This window comes from Kogia breviceps, chromosome 17, assembly GCF_026419965.1.
Source record: "Kogia breviceps isolate mKogBre1 chromosome 17, mKogBre1 haplotype 1, whole genome shotgun sequence".
In the NCBI taxonomy this organism is placed as follows: domain Eukaryota; kingdom Metazoa; phylum Chordata; class Mammalia; order Artiodactyla; family Physeteridae; genus Kogia; species Kogia breviceps.
Genome location: NC_081326.1, coordinates 26930016 through 26955211, shown reverse-complemented (window position 1 = coordinate 26955211; position 25196 = coordinate 26930016). Strand labels below are relative to the sequence as shown.

Sequence of the window (25196 nt, the reverse complement as noted above, 5' to 3'; positions counted from 1 at the left end):
GGTTCAGGGAATTATCTGAGATCTCTTGGCCAGTGAGGCAGGACAGCTATCTGGTTGTTATTTCTTCTTTATTAATTTGTTGGATAGATTTTTTTTTTTTCTGTGCAGCTTCCTGTTGATACTCTATAAAAATGAATGTCCAGACCTTTCACACTCCAGGTAGATTATGCCAAGGAAGCACCTCCAGAGGTACCTGTGAAGGGTGCTATCTTTGAGCAGCCCCCTGCCTCTTCACCACACTTCGCTGGCGTTGAACTTATGAAAGTTATTTGACCTTTCTGAACTCAGTTTCCTCATCTACAAAATAGGTATAGAAACTATGCTTTGGGGTGGTTGTGGGGATTTAAAAAGATGATGTAGGTGAAGAGCCTCTTTTTCCCTCACTTGTACCCATCTACTTCCAAAGTAATTCAATTCAGCTGGCTAAGACTTTGATTTTTATTCTCTAAACCAGAATTTTCTTAAATAATATACTGGAATCTACCATCATACAATTACTCAGATTTTAATAAATATATCACGATCTATAAAACCAGACACTTCTTCCTCCATTTTTGCTAATGTACTGACATTCTCATGGTGATAAAACTTCTAGTCCTCTTTGATGCTTTATTAACTCCAAATCCCCTGCATTGTTCCTGAATATCTTCCTGGATTTCCTCTCCTTATATCCCCCATTTAGAATGACCATATCATAAACCTAGCTCACCGTGGCAGTCTCTTAATAGATTCTCCCAGGCTTGTTTCTCTTCATGTACTCCATGCCTCAAAGAATATTTCCTAAGAAATGTTTTGATCTTATAATGATCCTATAAGTAGCTTGGAACTACTGAGTTTTAGGCAGATTAAAAGCAACTTGCATAATATTTGCAGAGTATTTTACCATTGACAATGATTTTAATATACATTATCTCTCAACCTTAACAATAATCCCCATTTCATAGATGAAGAAACCGATGCTCAGAGAAATAACTTGTTCATATTTTCTGTGCTTACAAGTATTTGACTGAAGATTCAAAGGTACCTCCTCATCCAATATTTTGAAGCTCCATAATTAGACTTTCAAGGGCCTTCAAAAAATTTCCCAACCTAAATTCTTGCCATATTCTCCAAGTATGCTAGTATTGCAGCCAAACTGCTTTACTCCTCACCCATATGCTTTTATTGTTTTCTATCTATAGTTCATTAATTCTCCCCAAGAAACTAGAGTGTCTTGCCATATCAACTCCCCTCCACCCACCTCCTATTCCTTATCACACTGGCATTTTCCCAGCCTACTGTCTTTCAAGATTTGGTTCACTTTCAAATATATTTTCTATCTATAGGTTTAAACTCTTCTTGTATTTTTAATTGTTTATTTATAGAATGAATATTTCCAAAACAAACCATTGCTTTTGAAGGCGAATAGAATCAGCTACTTAGAATCGTATACTAAATACTATTAACCATAACCAAGAAATGGAAGGATTATTTTAGGAATTCAAAAGTCCAGCAGAAGAGGGTAAATTAATTCTTGTTGTATATACACTGCAGTTCAGGGGGCGTTCTTACGATTTCCCAGGAATTCTTATGGTTTACAGTTTACAAAACATCTTCAGAAACTTCTAATTCCCCTGGTAACTGGGAGTTAGGCCAGGGAGATACCATCTAAGCATCAGATAAGAAAGCACCATGACTAAAAGTTAAGCAGCTGGCTTAACACCCAAGAGCCAGAAAGTAGAAGAGCCAGGACTTAAACTCAAACATGCAGACATTTCTAATGTGTATTTTCAGATTCTTACTATGTGCAAAACATAGCCTTGGGCTAGAGAAGCTAGGAGACAAAAAAGTATAAGGTGTGGTTTCTACCCTTAAAAAAAAGTCTTTTTAAAAAAAATTCAGGTTTATTGACGTATAACCAACAAACAAAATGGTAAGACATTTAAAGTGTACATTGTGGTGATTTGATATACATTTACATTGTGAAAGAATTCTCCCGCCTAGTTAATTAACACCTCTATCACCAGACATATTTATAGTTTCTGCCCTTAAGGCTTAAATTGAGGAGGGGATAGATTCATTTATTAATTCAGGAAGTAAGCCCTTAACTGATAATTCAGGGGACTAGAAAGATAAACTAGACAAATGTCCTGCCCCAGGGTGACATACTTATGCAAATATCACAGATGCTACACAGAATTAGGTCCATTACAAGGTACAATAGAGCACAAAATTAAGATTAGTCAATTCTGTCCCAATAGGGATACAGTAGAAAAGGGTTTATTGAGAAATTGACTCTGAAGTGGAGACTTTAAAGAGGAATGGGTGTTCTCCAGGCAAGCAGGATGGTGAATGGAATTTGTGGCTAAAGGAATAACTGTAGAAGGGCAGAAGGGTTTTGAGGAAATGCTTACCAGCTAGAGATAGGACAGACTGCTCCAGCTTTTAAACTGAGTGAAGTTTATCCTGCCTGATGAAAGTATTTTTGAACAGAAAAGTGATGGTATTGTATATGCATTTTTAATACAAGGCAGAGAAAATAAGTACTATAATTAGAAGTACAAATAATGTCTAAAGGAGCTTGGTGAAAGTCCTTTGAAATAAGAGTCTTCCTTCTATATGAATTTTTTAATTTAAAAATAGGTAGCAGGGGGACTTCCCTGGTGGCACAATGGTTAAGAATCCCCCTGCCAATGCAGGGGACACAGGTTTGAGCCCTGGTGCGGGAAGATCCCACATGCCGCGGTGCAACTAAGCCCGTGCGCCACAGCTACTGAGCCTGCACTCTAGAGCCTGCAAGCCACAACTACTGAGCCTGCATGCCACAACTACTGAAGCCTGTGTGCCTAGAGCCCGTGCTCCTCAACAAGGTAAGCCAGCGCAATGAGAAGCCCGTGCACCGCAACGAAGAGTAGTCCCTGCTTGCCACAACTAGAGAAAGCCTGCGCGCAGCAACGAAGACACAACGCAGCCATAAATAAATAAATAGATAGATAGATAGATAAAATTAAAAAAAAAAAAAGGTAGCAGGTATAAATACAGGTAAACAATGAAAGGTCTCCTACTTGTCACCTCCCACCACTCATTACTAGCCCCAGTAAATTACTAGTTTTATAGTTTCATTTGAATCCTTTCACTGTTTCTTTGTATCGAGACAATCATATAGAAAATATATTTTAAATGTATCTGCCTTTTTCAGTAAAGAGTATCCGTATGCTACACAGTTCTTCCCCTTGCTTTCCTCACTTAATACATCTCAGCTATCTTTCCATATAGGCCCTCTTAGAGTGTGTGTGTGTCCTCATGCTTTTTTCTTTTCTTTCTTTCTTTTTGTAGCCGCAGAATATCCCATTACGTGACTGTTCCATAATTTATCTAACCAGTTCCCTGCCAATGGACATTTGATTTGTGTTTCATTTTCTGCTATTCCCAACAATGCTACATGAAGTACCAGGTCAAGTGTACATGCATTTGGAATTTTGAAGTCCAACTGCTATCATTAAGGGTTCTTATTTTTTCAATATTTTTATTCTCTAGAGTTGGAGGCCTTTTAGGGCAGGGACTATTTCTTTTCCATCTTTACTTCCTCGGCTCTAATGAGAAAGTGCTTAATATATGAATTAATTCCCATGTGAAGGCACAGTTGGAAAGTAATGAAGGTCATGTCCCTTGAAAAGGAAGTAATTGTTCGTGAGCTATAATCATCTCTCATCCTCTTCCCAAAAATGATGGCAAAGAGGATGAGGTAAAGGCTGGGTCCAGAGCACTCTTACCACACCCTGAGAGCCAGAGATCACTCTCACCATATATTTTAGAAAAGGCTATTTATTACTAAATTCTAAAGCTATGAAGTATTCATTTTACCACTTTATCCTTTTCTGAAGAGGAAAGAATACTTACAAAAGTCTTGTTTGTAATTACAAAAAAAAAAAATCTGATGAAAATAGCAGTGTTGCCATGAAAAGACATGGAGGGATTTCAAATGTATGTCACTAAGTGAAAGAAGCCAGTCTGGAAAGGCTACATACTTACTGTATGATTCCAATTATGTGACATTCTGGAAAAGGCCAAACTAGGGAAGCAGTAAAGTGATCAGTGGTTGCCGGGCTGGGGGTCAGGGAGGGGGAGAATAGAGTATAGAGGAATTCTAGGGCAGTGAAAATACTCTGTATAATGCAATAGTGGTGGATACACGTTATACATTTGTCCAAACCCATAGAATGTACAACACCAAGAGTGACTGAAATGTCAACTCTGGACTCTGGGTGATTACCATGTATCAGTGTAGGTTCACTGATTATAACAAATGCACCACTCTGGTGCGGGATGTTGATAAGGGGGAGGCTATGCATGAGTGGGAGTAGGGGTTATATAGGAAATCTCCGTCTTTTCTCCTTAATTTTGTTGTGAACCTACAACTGCTCTAAAAAAAGTTTTAATTAAAAAAATTAGCAGTGGGCTTCCCTGTTGGCGCAGTGGTTGAGTTCGCCTGCCGATGCAGGGGACGCGGGTTCGTGCCCCGGTCCGGGAAGATCCCACATGCCGGGAAGATCCCACATGCCGTGGAGCAGCTGGGCCCGTGAGCCATGGCCGCTGAGCCTGCGCGTCCGGAACCTGTGCTCTGCAACGGGAGAGGCCACAACAGTGAGAGGCATGTGTACCGCAAAAAAAAAAAAAAAAAATTAGCAGTGTTAATTCTTCTAAATACTATTTTATGTCCCTTTAACATTATTATTTTGGTTCAAGTTAATTTTAAAGAACTTGTTTTAAAAGTTACTTTTTAAGAATTTTCTATGTGAATATAGGCTCCAAGCAGTACCATCGACACAGGCCATGTGAACTGGCTTCCTCTCCTGTCCTTTGGAAGGACTGAGTCACAGAGTGTCCTAGTGACTGGTTCAGGTCACTGTTAGTCAGGGTCAGGCCTTGGCGTGGATGAGTATTTCTGACCACACTCACACAATCATAAATACTAGGATTTTTCAAAGCTTTTCTGGACAATTTTCATATTTCTCTCTTCCAAATTTACCTGAAACCTTATATGTTCCTGGTAAGTGGTTCAAAAACAACTTGTTGGTATCAGGACACTTTTCTTTTAAAGACTAGAGGACTTCAAAAGACTAAAGGCAAAGATAAGCTTTGCCAAGTTAGCTTTCCTTTACAGACAATGCCTGCTTCAACACATAGTACTATCCTGACACTGTTTTACCTACTCTTCTTTACCCATAATTTGTATGGTGCATATTATGTGAGAAAGTAAACAAATCCTAAAATCCTTAACTTCTGTCCCAGTGAGTGTCCTTGAGTTCTTCTCTTCATGTCTTAAGCCAGCTCAGAAGGTTGGCTGGGTTTCTCTCAGTACATTCACAGATGCAACTGTTGCACTGCTTTTCACAAGTCATTTATTTCCCAACATCTTATAAAATAAACAGGCAGGGCAGACATTATTTTCTATATCAAAATGGAGCTGAGAGCAACATGGACCTATTTATGTATCTTCCATTCATGCTCAGGAGGCAGACTATTAGTAAAAAGCAGATGCAGATGTCTGCATATCCCAGCCCTGACAAGGTGGTTAGATTAGTGACAGCCACTCTAAGCCTCAGAGTCCTCAACAGTTAACTGAGGACATGAAACCCTTACTTTATTTAGATTGATTTTCTCATGCATCATTTTAACCTATAGTTTGATGGCTCATATTTGATATTCCTAAGAGTCTCCAAACAGATTGGCAATAGATTCAAACACAGTTGTAAAATGAATGGTTGAAAATATATATATATATATATTAATGGGAGGAAAGAAAGGTAGAAACCATGAGATAGAATGACAATAAAGCAATAGTATATATAAGAGGGTTTCTTACTCGGGGTGCAGGATGACTTCAGGTGGTCCATGACCACCTGTGTATGCATGTATGTATGTATGCACCTGTGTGTATTTTTCTAAGAAGTTCATTCTTCGGGTCTTCAGAAGGGTCTGAAACCTTTCCTTCTCCCCCAAACTGAAGCTGAGAGTGGTTTCTCTCTGAATTCTTTAGTGAGCTGGCTTAACCTTGCTTTGTATCATGAAGACATTTCATGTATTGTTTATGTTTAAATTTGCATTCCTCAGCCCATTTAAAAGCTTGACTGAAAACTATTGAGAGTTCATTCAAATGGCTTCTCTTAGAATTCATTATGCTCTGTGTTCACTAATTTTTTCTACCTTAATTTATGCTGATTTTATATATATGATTAACATTCTCCAGACACCAAACTCCTAATTAAATATGCTGAAGTGATTTAGGATTTGGGATTATATTGTAATTATTTGTAGCCAACAGAATTAGTTATCATCTACAAGATTTGTCTAGCTGTTTCCATTGCTAATGAAAGGAGACGGTCTCCCTCAACTTGGGCAGGTCTGCCTTAACTCTGGCTCTAACTGGTCAGAACCATAAAGTGACTTCAGGACCATCAGCCCTACTTGAGAAGCCTGCAAAGTCACCTCCGAGTTTTTGTTTTATTTTGCCTTCTAATACTCTTCTTGGCAGTCTTGATCCTTATTGCTTTCTTGTTTTTTCTAGAATAATCTAGAAGTTTTAAAGCACCCTATTATTGACATTATTATATTAATTTTATAAGCATGTTTCAAAGTAAACAAATGTAGTGTGTTTTTTTTTTGTTTTTTTTTTTTTGTGTGTGTGGTATGCGGGCCTCACTGTTGTGGCCTCTCCCGTTGCGGAGCACAGGCTCCGGACGCGCAGGCTCAGCGGCCATGGCTCACGGGCCCAGCCGCTCCGCGGCATGTGGGATCTTCCCAGATCGGGGCACGAACCCGTGTCCCCTGCATCGGCAGGCGGATTCTCAACCACTGCGCCACGAGGGAAGCCCAAATGTAGTGTTTTTAATAATAAAAATACTATATATTTAAATGTGAAATCTTTGGTAAGCCTTTGAAAATACTGTAGCTTAAAGATAATTTCCAGAGACTTCCCTGGTATTCCAGTGGTTGAGAATCCATCTTGCAATGCAGGGGACGCTTGTTCAATCCCTGGTTGGGGAACTAAGGTCCCACATGCAGCGGGGCAACTAACCCTTTGTGCTGCAACTACTGAGCCCATGTGCTCGGGAGTCTATCTGCCACAACTAGAGAGAAGCACACGTACCGCAACTAAGACCCCACGCAGCCAAAAAAATAATAAATAAATAAATATTTTAAATAAATAAATTTTTTTAAGAAAAAGATAATTTCCAGAATGGGGGGAAATGGGGAGAAGGGTATGAAGTGTTGATTATACAAGATGAATAAGTCCTAGAAATCTACTGTAGAGCATAGAGCCTATAGTTTACACACACACACACACACACACACACACACACACACACACACACACACACACACACACACACACATATAGTAATAACAGAGGGCAGGAGGAAATCTTTGGAGGTGATGGATGGGTTTATGGCATAGATTGTGGTGATTTCCCAGGTGTATACCTATCTCTAAACTCATCAAGTTGTATACATTAAATATGCACAACTTTTTACATGTCAATCATACCTCATAAAGTGGTTAAGAAAAAGAGATAATTTCCATTTGTAGAGTGCTTCACAGTTCTTAACACATTCTCTCATGTACTGCCTTATTTACTTCTCCAAGCAACTCAGCAAAGCAGGCGTTACCATCAAGTTTTACAAATAAGGAATCAGGCTCAGAGGCTTTTAGCGGCAAGTCACCTACCTATTCCTGGCAGAGGTCAAAGTCAGGACTTTTGAATCTAGGATGGCCTCACCACACACCATGTCTCTTGACTTTTTTCTTAAGCTCCATTAAAGACAAACCTCAAATATACATACTCTCGTGTTAATAGATACTGGTAAGTAGAATAGAATAAAATTCTCTAGACCAAGGTTTAGGGTTTTGTTTTTGGCCATGGATCCCTGGACTGTTTGGTGATATCTTTCTCAAGATAATATTTATAAATATGTAGAACGAGGGACTTCCCTGGTGGCGCAGTGGCTGGGAATCCGCCTGCCAGTGTAGGTGACACGGGTTTGAGCCCTGGTCCGGGAAGATCCCACATGCCGCGGGGCAACTAAGCCCGTGAGCCACAACTACTGAGCCCACGTGCCACAACTACTGAAGCCCACGCGCCTAGAGCCAGGGCTCCGCAACAAGAGAAGCCACCTCAATAAGAAGCCCGCTCACAGCAACGAAGAGTAACCCCCGCTTGCCGCAGCTAGAGAAAACCTACACGCAGCAACGAAGATCCAAAGCAGCCAAAAATAAATAAATAAATATGTAGAACGAAAATACATAGTATTACAAAGGAAACATAGTATTTTTAAATATAGCTATTAAGATATGTTAAAATGTGTAATAACGTGATTCTTTATTAAGACATTAAATATCAAGGATGAGTGCAATATCTAGTATAATTTTGAAATAGTGAAAACATAAATGATATCTCAATGTATCTGCAAGAACTGTACGAGGATATGAAAACACTGAATTTCTGTTGGTGACAAAGTACTAACCGCCGTGATTTGTTGCCTACATTCATCATGAAAGAAAATGCTACATTTTACTTAGAGAATACTGAAAGTAGAGGTGTTATTCTTTTTCCTCGTCCAAGTTCATGGACCCCTGAAGTCTGGACCCTGGGCCTAAGAACCCGCCCTGGACTCCCAGGCCCCTGGTCCATGCTTCCAGTGGGCAGCATCAATCCCCTTTTTCCTTTCTAAACGGTGAGAAGAGCGGCGCTTACCTTCCAGAGTCTCACACTGGACCAGGTTGCTGTAGTCCTGCTGGGTCAGGAGGCCGGCTTTACACCCTCGCACCAGGCCCTCCAGGTAGCCATGGTCCGCGTTGAAGTACAGCTCGGCGCCCTCAAGCATGGGGAAAGCGGTCGCGGCCGAGAGAGGCTGAAACTGCTCTGCGTCCCGGGCAGACCCCGAGGACATGCACCAGTCTGGAAAGAGTGCTAGCAGTTCTCCGGGGTTACCGGGAAGCGATCTCTCAGCTGATAGTCGGGGTTTCGTGACTAGTTTCCTCCGCTTTCAGTGGCTTTCAACATAGCCTGCACAGTCCTGTTTTTACATCAACAGTGAATCAGCTAGATAACCCGGGTGCACCCGGGAGCAAACCCTTGCTGGGAGAGGACGGTCGTGAGAAGGGGGGGGGTCAGGGCTCTTTCCCTGCGAGAGCAAATGACCCCTTCCCTGCTCTGCTATTGGAACCCTTGCTACAGCAGAATGTTGTGTAAACATTCCTTCCCCATCTGAGCTTTCAATTGTAAATTACGTTTGTCCTAAGTGTCCTGAGGACTATCAGTAAGAAAGAAGAGAGGGCTTTTTTTTAAATTAACTTATATGTAAATAGAGCAAAAGTGAGCAGGCAGTTTGGAGAACCCTGAGAAGTTAATTCAACAGCAGCACCGTGTTTGTAAAACCAATGACTAGTAATGCCTTTACCTGGTCAAAGGTTCTCAGCTGCTTCCCTCCCCGCGCCCAGTCTTTAGGCAGAGACCAGAAAACAATCCTGGGAGCTGATACACAGTGTTGTGATTCTTAATAAGCCACTACCTTTGCAAAATCTGACCCTTTACGAGGCGCTCTTCATTTTTTTTTTCCCATTTGGATCTCAGGATATTCAGACGAGTATATGGAGTGATAGTATTATTACTCAAATCACAAATAAGGAACCAGCTCTCAGAAGTGGGGAGGCAGCTCAAAATGCACAGCTTAATTAAGCCAGGAGGTAATTGTTGTTTCATGCTCCCAAAAGGAATGGTGGTTTTCCCTTACACTTAGCTCTAAAATTGTATCAAATATCCTGAACACTATTTTACATATGTAGTATTTCACTTTCATATATATACTGTGTCAATTTTTTTTTTTTTTTTTTGCGGTACGCGGGCCTCTCACTGCTGTGGCCTCTCCCGTTGCGGAGCACAGGCTCCAGACGCGTAGGCTCAGCGGCCATGGCTCACGGGCCCAGCCGCTCAGTGGCACGTGGGATCTTCCCGGACTGGGGCACGAACCCGCGTCCCCTGCATCCGCAGGCAGACTCTCAACCACTGCGCCACCAGGAAAGCCCGCGTCAAATTCTTAATTGAAGTTAAGGTGCCAGAAATTCTCCAGTCTCTTCTCATCCTTTGTCAGTACGTGTGTCTCCTCGACAATCCATTTCTGAGTATTAGACAAGAGCTCACTTTCTGGCCCTGGAAGGGGCCCGTCCCCCTTCCTGTTAGAGTTACATTGTGAATTGCAAAAAATTTGAAGAAATAGTCTTTCAGTATTCAAAAAACTGTTTTATTCATCAAAGAAGTCACACACATTTCACATGAATTCATTGTTTCATTTTTGTCCTACTCATTAATGTAAATAAAAATATCAACCAACAGTCATTGGAACTACACTTGTTTGTCAATTGCAACCATAGGTTGCCTACAGATTCTAGAGTTGAACAAAGATAAATGAAAGCATACTGTGAAAATCAATGGAATATATGGGATTTGTAAGAAAGAGTATTATTTTATTGTTATTTGTAAATTGGGTAATATGCATCCTTTATATCATAAAATTTATGATAAACATATATACATGTTTTGGGGAGAGAGCCAGTTGTTAAATATCTAGAGCACTACACAAAGTCTTCATAGTTTTGCTGAGAACTAGCCCTGAATGTCCACATGCTCAAAAAAGAATGGATTTTGTGTGAGTGTGTGTGAAAAACTTGTTTGCCATATTTTATATTTATAACTAGACAAGTTCCAATGTTTCTTTAAAATGATAGACATCTACTTTCTCCACTACTATGAAATTAGTGGAGGAAGCAGGCAAAATATTTCCTTTTCTTCACATTACTCTTCTAAGCTAGCAACAGCAAAAATGTCTCATTCCTGCTAAAGGTACTTATCAAAAATGAGATCAAACTCATGGGGTATGAGAGGAAACCCAGCACAGTGACAATAATCTGGAGAGCTTCTTTGTAAATGGGTCCTTCTGGTGAAAATGTAATAAAAATCTTCATTTCAGTGTTTAAACTACCAATGATGCTTAGGAGAGTGGGCTTTGGAGTGTGACAGAGTATGAGTTTAAATGACTTCCTCTCTCTGAGTGCCAGTGTTTTCATGTGTAAAATGAAGATAATAACACTCACCTCAGTTTGTCGTAAATAATAAAGGAGATGCAATCCCTAATATGCTTAGTAGGTGTGGGCTTGTGTGCTAAGAAGCTACTGCAATGGTTTCTCTTCTTCCTCCTGTTACTACAAACTGTAATCCTAATTCTTTAACTACACTGAGTTCCTGAAAGCCAGGAAGAGTATCTTATCATCTTTCTGTCTCTCAAGTGCCTAGTAGCATGCCTTGAGGGTGAGCAGAGATTCAAATAGCTGTTTGCTGGATAAAATTGCTCTTACAGAGTCTTTAGTTCCACGTTTCTCTAGGAAACACTATATTTGGTAATTGTATCCGAAGAATGAAGGTATTGCGGTTTTGTAGCAGGCTATACAAATGTATGTATATGTGTATGTATGCTTATCTATATAGAATATATAGGACTTATTACAAATTTCTGTCAATTTTCAGAGCTCCCAAGAGCCATTAGCTTCGTAGCCATTCCGAACCAAACAGTCCCTCGGAGTGTCTTTAGAGGCCGTGTTGTGTAGGATACACCTTGGAGTGGGCCCAGGATGCCATCCTCAGTGACAAAGTCAAAGGCCAAGTCCAAGTCCTTTCCTAAAGCTATCAGCACTTCAAACAAACAAACAAACTTTAAACCTTTTTATTATGGGACATTTCAAACATATATAAATGGAAACAATACTTTATAATTAACCCCCATGTATCCATCACCCTGCTTCAATAATTATTCACTCATGGCCAGTCTTAGTTCAGCTTTACCAAGGATCAGGAAGGTTTTTCCCCATAGGGCCAAATAGTAAATATTTTAGCCTTTGTGGGCCATACAGTCTCTGTTGCGACCACTCAACTCTGCCTTTGTAGCGAGAAAGCAGTCATAGATCCCATAAACAAATGAGCCTGTGTTCCAATAAAACTTTATTTACCAAAAACATGTGATTTCCCTGGTAGTCCAGTGGTTAAGAATCCGCCTTCCAATGCAGGGGACATGGGTTCGATCCCTGGTTGGGGAACTAAGGTCCCACATGCTGCGGGGCAACTAAGACCACGCACTCTGGAGCCCTCCCGCCACAACTAGAGAGAAGCCCCCAGACCCGATCAGCCAAATAAATAAATAAATATTTAAACAAACAAACAAAAAAACAGGTGGTGGGCCAGATTTGGTCTGGGCGATCGTTTTTGGCCCTGCTCTATAACATTGCCCACTTCCTCTCTACCCTTAATTATTTTCAAGTAAATCCAAGATATTTTTTATCTATAAATATTTCAGTTATCTCTAAAAGATAAAAATCCTTTAACAATAAGATAATATTGTTATATATACTGTATTACATATTATAATATAATCATGACTCCATTGTACTTGAAGTTATTCCTTAATATTAAATATCCAGTTAATGTTCAAATTTTCTCAGCGTAATTTTTTTATACTTGGCTTCTTGGAATGAGGAGACATTATAATTCGGTTACATGCCTCTTAACTTTCTTTTAGGTACACCTTCCCTCCCACTAGCCCTGCTTTTTGTTTGAGACACTTGGTCTCAGGTTCTGGAGAGTTTTTCACAGTTTGGAATTTGCTGATTACATCCTGAGGTGTCATTGAACTTGTTGATCTATCTCCTGTTATTCCTATAGGTTGGTAGTTAAATCTGGCCACTAGATCACTTTCATGTTAGATTTTTTAAAAAAAAAAATTTATTTATTTATTTTTGGCTGTGTTGGGTCTTTGTTTCTGTACGAGGGCTTTCTCTAGTTGCTGCGAGCAGGGGCCACTCTTCATCGTGGTACGCGGGCCTCTCACTGTTGTGGCCTCTCTTGTTGCAGAGCACAAGCTCCAGACGCGCAGGCTCAGTAGTTCTGGCTCACGGGCCTAGTTGCTCCGCAGCATGTCGGATCTTCCCAGATTAGGGCTCGAACCAGTGTTCCCTGCATTGGCAGGCAGATTCTCAACCACTGCGCCACCAGGGAAGCCCCATGTTCGATTTTTTTGCAAGAAAACTTCACAGCAGTATTGAATGATTCCATCAGGATGCATGTAACATATATCTCTTTCTTTTTTTTTCTAATTTTTTTTTTTTTTCTTTTTTTTTTTCGGTACGCGGGCCCCTCACTGCTGTGGCCTCTCCCGTTGCACAGGCTCCGGTTGCGCAGGCTCAGCGGCCATGGCTCACGGGCCCAGCCGCTCCGCGGCACGTGGGATCTTCCCGGACCGGGGCACGAACCCGCGTTCCCTGCATTGGCAGGCGGACTGTCAACCACTGCGCCACCAGGGAAGCCCTCTTTCTTTTTTTTTTATGTCAGATGCCATTTATGATTACCACTTAGGTCCACTGTTTTATTTAGTCACAAAATGATTATATTTTAGTTTATCATTCCTTCTTCATTTATTAGCTGGAGAACTATATAAAAAGAGACTTTTCAACAACAACTGTTGGTTACCCTAGTTTACATTTCATATAAGAAAGCAGGATAAATGCTTAACTCATTCCATTTACTTACCAGTTTTCCAAATAGCAAGTTGGCTCTTAGCATCCTCCAAAAGTGACCAATAAGGGGTTTTTTTTCAAAATAAAAAATATTATTATTAACATATGGATTTAAGCATAGTCATCCTGTTTTCTGATATAACCCCAGTAGTCTTTGACAAATTCCTTGCTTTCTGTAGACAGGCTGTTCCATGCTCATTTTGTTCAATTTTTACCCTGACCTGGAATCGGCTATTTCTCCAAGGAGCTCTGCTTTGACATTGTGGTTCTTAATGCGTTTTGGCAGAAAGGCAAAGTCTCCGCAGTGGAGTGGGCTGTTCAATAAGTGGTGTGATCGCCCCGCACTGCTCACTGGATGCTAAGGTCAGTACATGCAGGTGGCTGATTTCTAAGAGCACATGGGCCCAGTAGAGACAGTGCCTTTGTAGATGGGTTTGTGGTTACCTCTCCTTAACTGTTTTCTCCAGTACTTAAGTTTTCTGATTGGAATATATCAAAACAGAACAAACCTCCCATATCAGTCCAAAAAAAACCACATCATGCTGAAAAATTGAGTTTTAAAGCCACATGAACTTAAATTCTGTGTACGTTCTTCAAGAATCCCAACTTGATTAAAGTGGGCTACAGTGAGAAAACCCAGAAAGCATGTGACTGAATTCAGGACAAGAACACTGCCCTTTCTTACAAGCCAGAGTATTTGCCAACTGTCATCAGCATCACTGACTTTCTGGGCCACTTCAGCATGAAGGATCTTTCGTTTGAGGTTAAAAGTGGGACCACTTACGCTTTGCTGGTTTTGGATAATTTAAAGTTTTAAGGGTGTTTTAATATTTTCTTCTTGCTAAAGAGAATACTAAAAGTACTTCACATGTTGGCTGGTGAAGAAATCAGTTTTGTCAGTGATTTGTAATGTGCTGTTTGCCTTAATGATTCAGCTTTTATACTTTATCCCAATTATAGTTTTGCTTTTATATGTTAATTAAGCCTGGACCCGATATAGTATGTGTCTTCCTTCATAATAGCTTATTTGTTCTTCAGTGACCCTATTTAATTTCTTATCACAAAATCTGTTCTAGGGCAAAATTTTTAATCTGATTAGAAAAGTACAAAAACCAATCATCACTCATAATACTTAGATAAAATACTTATGTAAGTATAACTCTAAAGCAAAGGTTAAAATCCTGTTTATTTAAAAAGATTAAGGGCATTAATTTACTTTAATCCAAATTCTATATTCTGGCTTGCAGAGAAACGAATATCTACCTGAGAAAGATGATTATTTTCCCTTATATTTTGTTTAGTCTTTATCGTTTTCTGCTCTGCTTACCAGGGCAATGCATACTTTTTGCTAAAATTTTAACTGTTACAGGAATATATGAGATGAAAGTCCCTCTAAAACCACTCTGAAGAGACAACCACTGACAATAGTTTGGGGAACATTGAAAGAATGTTATTTAAACTCCAAGATATTTGCTGCTCATGGTGCCAGGATTAATTTTTCAAAGGGTCATTTTGGTTTTGAACCACAAGGGGCCGTCATAATATTACAGCAAGCACCTTTTCACTTAATTTACCTGTCAAAGAACAATTCAACAGAGTAAATCTGAAGGTATAATTGGCTTTATTCAACAATTCATGAACCAGGAAGCATCCCATCTGGTAACTAACTACAAGAGCGCTCCCAGGAGTGGTACAGGCAGAAGGCTTTTATAGAAAGAAGGGTGGGGAGAGGAAGTCATTAGTAAAAGAAAAGAAAGGATTATTTTGGGCCAGGACAACTTATTTTTGGAGGGAAGAAGCCCAGAGGGTTTTATCATGAAGACTGCGTCTTCTTCTTTTGGGATGGGGGGTGGGGGTGGGGTGGGGAGCAGGCCAACATGCTGAGTGGAAAATTCCAGCTGCGTGATTAAGATTACATTTCTGAGGCAGGTTGAAACTGCAGTTAGGTTAGCTATGAAATCTAGGTGGCATCATAGGCTTTCGCAAAAGTGATGCCCTTTGGGGCCTGTGGTTTTTCTCTTTAACATACATTACCTATAAATTTTTCATTTAAAAAAGTCGCACTGCGGCTTACACAAGTGACTTCCTGTTGTATATGTTAGATGTTTTTGGACATCTCATTAAGTGTCATGGTGTCCTACTCTCTATCTCTTGATGGCTCAGCAAGCCATCACTGGTCTTCTTCTCTTCCTCTTAAATAGCAATTTAAAAAAAAAATGTTTTCATCTGTTATTTCAGTCTGGTTGCATTTACCCTACATGTTCACTGCAACTTATCTTGTTTTAAGGGTCTGTAAACAAGAAGAACAGAGTGTCTGTTGTTCATCATCCAGTTACACGAAGGGATAAGTTGCGATCCACTGCAGTCACCCACCGACTGTACGCCCTGAATTCAGGGAATTCAGGATGGCAGAAACAGGATGAGGCATTCCATGTTTAGGATTACCGTCCCTACATAGTTAAGATGCATATCTAAGGAAGAATTTCAGTGACCCCAGATTCTTGCACCTTCCCATACATAGAAAAACGCTAAACTCATTGACGTGAGATATCTGCTTTTGTGATTAGCAATAATTTCTTACCAACATGAACGCATGACTACATGTATTCCCCAGACCCAAATTCATATTTATACTGGCTCTTCAGAGCAGTACCTCCGAGCTATCTGCGAGGCTGTCTCCAGGCTATGGTCCTCAATAAGGTTCCCAAATAAAATAAAACTGAGCCTTCTCCCCTGCTGCCCTTCGCACAGCTTCCCGCTGGACTCGGCAGTTCGCTGAACTGCACACGAACTTGCCCGCTGGCCGCGTGCCCGCGGGTCTGGAGAAGAGGCTGTGCGCGGCCACTGCCGCCACCCTGGGCTCTGTCCCCGCCCCGGCTCCCCCACCGACCCTTCCTCGCCCGCCCGCCCCACTGCCCGCCGAATTTAACCTCCAGCTCTCTGTGACCTCGCGGCCCTGTCCCCCACATCCGCTCCGTGTCGCCTTGCCCAGTCAGGCCCCCGAAGTGACCTCCGGCCGGTGCCCCCAGCTCTAATCCCTTGGGGCCCGCGCATCTCCACCCCGCGCTCCCGCACTCCGCGCGCCCCGGTCCTCAGCACCATCCCGGCCTACACCGGCTTCAGGTTAAGCTTTCGTGTCCCCGCAGCGCGTGAACGTGACGGTGCGGTCCGGCCTCGCCACACCGGTGTACGACTTGGCGGATCCCGGCGCATAGCTGCTGGTCTCCTCCATCGGTGTGATGAGCACCCCGCCTCTTCGAGTTCCTCACCAACTGCGCGGCCGGGAGCAGGGATCCCACCTCAGGCCCCTCCTAAGTTTGGGGGAAAAATAAATTTCTCATCCTGTGCAAGAAGGATCTTGTGCCCCAGGGCCCATTGACCCCTTGCCAAGCCCAGCCCACCCACCCACCCGTGGTGGAGCCACCTTGAGAGTGGTGGTGGAATTGAATGAATTCCTGGCTCTGCAGCGGTTCCTGTAACACCTGGGTAAGGTGTGGCCTGTTGGACCTCAGTGTTTCCATCTGTGAAGTGGGAAGGCTGTCCTTTAACCACTCCCTGGGGGCACTGCGTGGCATGGCACTATACCGTACCTGCCCTGGCACCTGGCAGGGTGGGATGTTTTTACCCTGACAAAACCAAAGCCACTTATCATCTGCCTTCAGACTTCTCCACATCTTAGGAAAACAGGAGTAATTTTCTAGAACTTCTCCAAGCAGGCCAGGGGGAATTCTGGGTATGTTCTGAAGCTGCGACCTTTGGGTCCCAGGTAAGGTTCCCCCAGGAGGGCCACGGAGTAGTGGAAAGAGGAATGTCTGGAGACCTGGGTTCTGGGTCCCGAGCAGCTGGGGGATCCAGGCAAACCTGGAAATGAACCATCTCTGGTTTGTAGCCTTCTTTTCTGTGAATAGAGAGGCAGGGATTAAATGATTCCCGAGAAGCCCCTACAGCTCCCAAACCTGGGGTTCTGTGGCAAGGTTAAAATTTCTTCCCGGGTGAAAAATATTCCTGAGCCAAGTCCATGCCTGCGAAGTACTAAGTGCATGAGAAGCTTGAAAGAACCTTCCAGAATGGAGCCTTCGTTGGCCCAGAAAGGCTGGTGAAGAATGGTCACTTCTGGGGGGTGCTCAGACCTGGTCCTCAAGCTGGGGAGCGATAATAATTCTGACAATGATAAGTAATGCATAATTTACCACGTGCCAGATACTCAATAGGTAACTCACATGCATGATTCCATTGGATCCTTAGAAGTTTTGTCCCCGTGTCCACACCCCTCATGCGGACATGCCATCCCCATGAGGTAGATACCTCCATTATGCCTATTTACAGATGGGAAAACTGAGGTTGTCACATATACCTCCTTGGCCCCCGGCTATCCCAAGTATCCTGTTTCTTCACAAAGAACTTCCTGTCACTTCTGTGAGAGAGACACACTCACTCCACAGACATTACGGGGGTGGGGGTGGGAGTGGGAGTCACCCTGTGCTTGGCCTTCTTAAGCAAGGCTTTGCGAAAACAGGCGGCTGGAGCACTGCACATGTCCCCAGGGGGCCTGCAGTTTGGAAGAGAGAGGGTTCCCCTGTGAGCCCACAGACAGCATACAGTGACCCCTGACATGCCCGCTGCCCTGTTGGGGGTTGGAGGGAGAGCATTAATGGGGTGAGGCAGGCTTGCAAAATGCCTGGGGGCTAAGGCAGGCTGGCCTGGGAGCCCATGGTGGGTGTGCCTGTCTCAGGGTCTTGGAATGTGAGGCATTAGCCCAGGAGCTGATGACATCTTTTTCTCTGTCCCCTGAAGGATCATTATCTGCTTTCTTCCCCTGGTTCCCAGACAGATTGGCAAGAATGGAACAGCGGTGACTTCTTTTGTGATTGGCATGGAGGGTGTCCAAGGCATCTGTGAGCTGGCAGCCCCTTCCAGAGAGGCCTCCTGGCAGAGTGAGGGCCTGGTGGATACCAGCTTCTGGCACCCCCATATGCAGACATGCCTGTGACCTCTCAGTCCTCTTCCCCATCCTCTTGACAAATAAACGAAGAGAGCTTTGTCTCTCAAACATGAAAAAACTAAAAAATAAAATAAAATAAACCTGAAACTTACTGCTCTTAAGCTGTGTGTGTGTGTGTGTGTGTTTTCTTTTCAGTCGACAGTTTCATAAGAGATGTTCTGTGGGGGTAAAGAAAAGCTCGGTGTAAAAACAGGTTAGATAGTACATCCCACCCTGGACAAAGTGCATGTTGACATACTGAAGTCTCTGAGCAGTCCTTTGGTGATTAGAACCACTTAACTTTAAAACAGCATTTTCCAAATAATTGATTAGACAATGACTCCCTTCGTTTGGATAATTAATGTCTTTAACAACCTGAAGAAGTAGTATTCTTTGGAATAGTATTTGAGAAATTCTGATTTATAACATTAATTTTTAAAAGTTATAAAACTCGTATATCATACTATTGTATAAATATTCATGTTTCACTTGAAGAAATTATCTATTTTTGAATTCACATGTATTTTAAAAGGTAATAACCTTACAATGTTTTTTTCTGCCCTCCAAATGTTTCTCATTTTTATTTTTTTCTGTCTCTCTATTTATTTATTCATTTTCGGCTGCGTTGGGTCTTTGTTGCTGCACACAGGCTTTCTTTAGTTGCGGCAAGTGGGGGCTACTCTTCATTGCAGTGCGCGGGCTTCTCATTGCGGTGGCTTCTCTTGGAGCACGGGCTTTAGGTGTGCAGGCTTCAGAGCTTGTGGCACCCGGGCTCAGTAGTTGTGGCTCATGGGCTCTAGAGCACAGGCTCAGTAGTTGTGGTGCACGGGCTTAGTTGCTCGGCGGCATGTGAGATCTTCCTGGACCTGGGCTCGAACCTGCGTCCCCTACATTGGCAGGTGGATTCTTAACCACTGTACCACCAGGGAAGCCCTATTTTTTTCTATCTTGATGGCAGACATCCCAGGATCTGTCTTGCTACAGCAGTAAGCTTGTATGGTAATTACATGAGCTAATGATGGAAAATTCACCAGTGGGAATAATAAATGGCATTGTTATGCTGAGAACACTGTTTCTATTAGAAAATATGAGCTAAGAAAAATGAATTATTAGGTAGAAAGGTTATTTTACATTATTATAGAGGTCATTGTTATACATTATATTTACATTATTAAAGATGTCACAGAAGAAAGATTTGTAATCAGAGAGAGTTTTATACAAACAAACCTTATAATCTTAGAATAGGAAGGGATATTATCAGAGATAATTTGATAGAATGTCATACCAACTGAAGAAATAAGGAGGAATTCATGGCTTTTTGTGTCTAATCATTAAAGAATCTGAAAAAGAAATTTCTTGATTTAAGAGTTCTCCAAATGCTACATATAATAGAATTGTAAAACGTATGGAAAATTATAAAGAACTTAGGAACATCAAAAACAGCCTTCTTACGTCAAAGAAAGGGAGACCCAACTTCAAAAAGTTAAGTAATTTTTTTAAAAAACAGACGTTACAAATCAGTTATTGCAGATCTGGAGAGAAAGATATTCTGACTCTAGGTTTATGATTAATTCTACTATTTGAAAAGTGATTTATAAACTATTCATAGTTTTATACAAATATGAGTGACCTTAGAGCTGTATTCTGAAATGGGATTATTCTTTAGGGGGGAAATACCTGTACTTCTCCATTTCAACCACTAGATAGCAGGCTACTGAATAAAACACTATGGGATTTCATAGGTCTAGAGTGGTAAATAGGGTCAATGAGAAGAATGGCAAATTGCAAAGTCACAAAAGACAGGAAGTTTTAAAGATTTGGATGAGTTGGGATTTACTTGGGGAGAATGAGGCCGTAACTTTCCCCTACTTCTAACGCAGGGAGAGCCAGGTCTAATGACTCTTGAACCCTGAGATATAATTTGCTTTGGTGATCTCAAATCAGTGCGGTGGGTAGAAAATGAGAAACTGTTCAATCAAAAGTACAGAGGCTGATTACACAGTACATTTCAACATCACAATGTATCCAGTGTAGGAGTCCTTTCTTTTTTTTTTTTTTTTTTTTTTTTTTTTTCCGGTATGCGGACCTCTCACTGTTGTGGCCTCTCCCGTTGCAGAGCACAGGCTCCGGACGCGCAGGCCTAGCGGCCATGGCTCACGGGTTTAGCTGCTCCGCGGCATGTGGGATCTTCCCGGACCAGGGCACGAACCCGTGTCTCCTGCATCGGCAGGCGGATTCTCAACCACTGCGCCACCAGGGAAGCCCTAGGAGTCCTTTCTGAGTTCATTGCAAAAGGCAGAAACAATAAAGGAAAAAATTAAAAGACTTCTCTAAATATTTAAAATATCTATGTGTTGAAGGGGATGGTGGTGGCACATCCCATGTCCACCACACAGTGGGACTGAATATTCAATAACAAAAGCATATTTAATTAAATTGTGGAATATCTACACGATGGAATGATGGTTAGCCACTTAAAAACATCTTTTAGATTTTTTTTTGACATGGGAAATAAAGATACTGATCGGTGGAAAAAAATTACATTGCATTATATATACCATGCTATTTTTAGGAAATAACAATATACAAATATGAAAAATAAAGATATTTATATACATCCATAAATTAAAGTGATTATTAACAGTCAGCTTTCTTTTTGTGTTTTCAGAAAGGTTGCGCTAATCACGTATTACCTCTGAAATTGGAAAACAACAAAACTAAACATTAACAGAAGGGTTGGTAAAGCAACTCCTTTGCCATAATCAGTACCCGATGCTCCCCTGCTGTCCACTGTCCACGCCATTCAGAGCTTGCCCAGCGCTCTTACTCTCTCTCTCTCTGTCCCCTTCTCCTGGTGGTGGCTACCTCATATCTGTTTTCCCTGGAGGTGATGGCATTTGGTTGGGGTCTATGAATTTACTGTTTAGGTGCCCAGTTTTGCCATTTATGGGTAATAGCACTGAATGTGGTTATGATTCTTTGATTTAAATTTCAATGACTTTTAGATTTGAATGTCTAAAACAGTATTTTCAAATTGTGGTTTATAGACCACTTTACACTGGTTTGTTAAAAGTGCAACTTCTTGGTCTTTTTTTCCCAGGCTCAATGAATCTAAAATTTTGGGAATAGTGTTCTGGAATTTACATTTTTAACTAGCTCCCTGAGTTTGCTTTTTTGTTTTTTTGTGTTTTCAATTAACGTTTATTTATTTATTTACTTATTTTTGGCTGTGTTGGGTCTTTGTTGCTGTGCGCGGACTTTCTCTAGTTGCGGCGAGCAGGGTCTACTCCTCGTGGCGGTGCGCGGGCTTCTCATTGCGGTGGCTTCTCTAGCTGCGGGGCATGGGCTCTAGGCGCACGGGCTTCCAGTAGTTGTGGCTCGCGGGCTCTAGAGCTCAGGCTCAGTAGTTACGGCCCGCGGGCCCAGTTGCTCCGCGGCAAATGGGATCTTCCCGGACCAGGGCTCGAACCCGTGTCCCCTGCCTTGGCAGGCAGATTCTTAACCACTGCGCCACCAGGGAAGTCCCCTGAGTTATTTTTATGCACATTAAAGTTTGAGAACCTTTGGTAATGGCTGAGATCAAGCGTGAGAAAAATGAGAGTAAAAATATCAAACTAGTGAATGCTTTTAAAGTCTGAACATTTTTTTTTTTTTTTTTGGTGCTAGGCGGGCCTCTCACTGTTGTGGCCTCTCCCGTTGCGGAGCACAGGCTCCGGACGCGCAGGCTCAGCGGCCATGGCTCACGGGCCCAGCCGCTCTGCAGCACGTGGGATCTTCCCGGACCGGGGCACGAACCCGTGTCCCCTGCGTCGGCAGGCGGATTCTCAACCACTGCGCCACCAGGGAAGCCCTTAAAGTCTGAATATTTATCAAACTCCTCATCTGACCTATTTTTCCAGCAGATGCTTATATATTCAATATTTTTAAAGGCACAAAAACATATAGGGACAAACTAATAATAATAATTTAAATAATCTAAGCACTCCCCCACCAAAAATTTACTATTTCATGAAAGCACCCACTATGTATGTGGCAATTGAAGTGAATAAACCAAGAAACAATGTCTTAAAAAATAAAATGAAACCAAACAGCATTTCAGAAATAAAGCTTCACATAATGGAGGAATAAATCTGGATTTAAACATCCTCTGCTATTCCTGACGCCAAATGCCACCTGACAAATTTGGACACCAGAGGAGTTGATGACAGGGTGAAGAGATTAAGTTTTGAAAGCTTTCACAGCTGTCTTTTCAGCTTGACCATGGGGTCCTCTTGGGCGCAGGGCTGTGTCCCACATTCTGAGACAAACATTTGGAAGGAAGCTGTTACTTCCAATTTCAATCCATAGCAGGTTTCTCCAAAATGTTGGAGAGAGAAAATTGGTCACAGACTAACAGTCAGAGAGAAAAAGCATTGCCAAGGATGGGTTGATAGTGTCCTAGGAAAAGAAAGCTATTTCCCTGGAGAGAAAGGCTTGTATGGGAACCGCGATTATAAGAGAAGTATCAGGTTGTGGAAATGCCCCGAAATCACAAGTCAATCAAAAACCAAGGTTCTTTTCTCTGTTAACTTTTTTTAGAGTCTTGGTTGAATTAAACATGGCAGCAGGGAAATCCAGGGCATGTTTCAGTAAATTGTAAACAATGTTGATTTATTTAGGTTAGAAATCAGTCTCGAAGCCACTGGTTTTTGAAATGTTTATGAAAACTGCAAATATTTTTGGAATAAAAGTTTTGATTTTTGTTTGTTAAAATGCTCATTTAAAAATAGTTCATTTAGCTGTTCAACTATGGTTTTCTTTTCATAACAATTGTCTTGATACTTGATTATCTATGGCAGCCATGAGAACTGCACCTTGAGAAACTCCTACTAGAGGAAGTGGACTGACTGAGGGCCCAGCCAACTGTGCATTTTCGCAGAGGTAACCTCTCTGATGCCCTAGTGTGGTGGACATACTCAGACCTATTATTGAGAGACAGGGGTTGCTTCTCAGCTCACTTTGTTAAAGTTTGAAAGCTACTAAATTCAGGGGAGATTTGTTATAAAACAAGAGATAACTAATACAACCCCTTAAAGCCATTTACTTATGTTAGCTTTTAGTGTACTATGTAGTTATTATATATAATATATTACAATAATGATATTTACTGGGCATTTATAATGTTCCAAGTACTGTTCTAATTGCTTTACATGAATGGAGTTATTCACAGCAACCCTATGACATTTGTGTTATTATTATTTCAAATTCATAGATAAGAAAGCTGGAGTGATGGAGAGGCTAGGTAACTTTCCTAAGGTCACAGCACTGGTAAGTGGTGCAAACGGGACTTGAACTTGGAAGTCGACTTTCAGAGCCAAGCTCTCCTGAGGTGGCAGTCAAGCTGTCATCTGGGGTTGTCGTCATCTCGAGGCTCAGCTAGTTTGGGAGAATCTGTTCCCAAGTTCAGTCACATAATTGTCAGCAAGTCTCTGTTCCTTGCTGTTTGATTTTTGGCCGGAGGCTTCCTTCCACACCACGGGAACTTATCTCATTAGTGAGATTACAAATGAAATCATACTGTATAGAGTTTGGTGTTTTTACCCCACCCGGAAATATATTGTAAATATTTTTCCAGGTAACTAAATATATTTCTAATCATCATTTTTTTTAAAGTTTGGATGCAAATTGTCAACTTGAAAAGGCAGAATTCTTTGAGGCAAATCAGCTAAAATATCATGGAAAAACTCTCACTTTATCTTCTTTGATTTATGCACAATATCAGGGAAACTTCACTCATCAGTTGGCTGTCGACTTCTTTGAGTCATTACTATTAAAAAAAGCAAAATTTGTGTTTTTACTTGACAGCAGAGATCTTACCTGCAATTTATTATTATATACTAACGTTTATCTTCTTTTTTTGCAATTATAAGATAACTTATAGAACTTGAAATTCTTCAAGAGCTAAATACTCTTTTTTTTCAGTGCTAAATGTAGAGCTATGCAAATTAACAGGAATGATTCACTACTATAGTGGAGACAAAATATTTTCAGTAATTGAAAATTTCGTACAGACTTGTCTGAATTATTATGCTTTTTTTTTGGTGTTATGATAATGAAAAATAGTCTGCCAAGGGTAGCAGGAACGTTTCTCTCATCTCTGAATTTCACACAAAGGCGTCCTACTTAGAGGTTCTTTATTATTGGTTTATGAGAAGAAAGCTCAGAGAGGAGCTTTGCACTGTTGGTTCCACACTTCACTCTGTACGTGAAACTGGCTTAAAAGAGCCCCATGCTAGTTGCCATTACAAACACAAACCCAGCACCTTGGGGAAAAGGAAGTCAATAAGATGAACACCTACACCTTCAAACTGATGTTTCAGGCATGAGATCACTCTAGAGAAAATTAATCCCAGTAGGTGGGATCTAAAGAAAAGGAAAACTTGAAAAACAACAACAAAATTGCAGCTATTCCAAGAAGAACTCATTCTAGATGAAGCAAATTCTTCATTTTTATCTGTTAACTATGGCTTTTGGTTATACTTTTTTCTTCTTCATCTAAAGAAGAGAGTATAGAATTGTAGGGCTTCCCAGTGTATCACTCCTTGTGACCTCCCTAATTTCTTGCGTTGCTCTCTTT

General features: G+C 41.4%; 1 protein-coding gene across 1 annotated transcript in view; it reads right to left on the bottom strand.

The window, feature by feature from the left end:
• ATP6V0D2 (ATPase H+ transporting V0 subunit d2) overlaps positions 1-9152 on the bottom strand; it is a 57642-nt gene extending 48490 nt beyond the window's left edge. Inside the window, exon 1 of the mRNA XM_059043570.2 lies at positions 8735-9152. Coding sequence (XP_058899553.1) covers positions 8735-8930 — 196 coding nt within the window. The 5' untranslated portion in view covers positions 8931-9152. The remainder of the gene's footprint in view (positions 1-8734) is intronic.
• Between the last annotated feature and the right edge of the window lie 16044 nt (positions 9153-25196).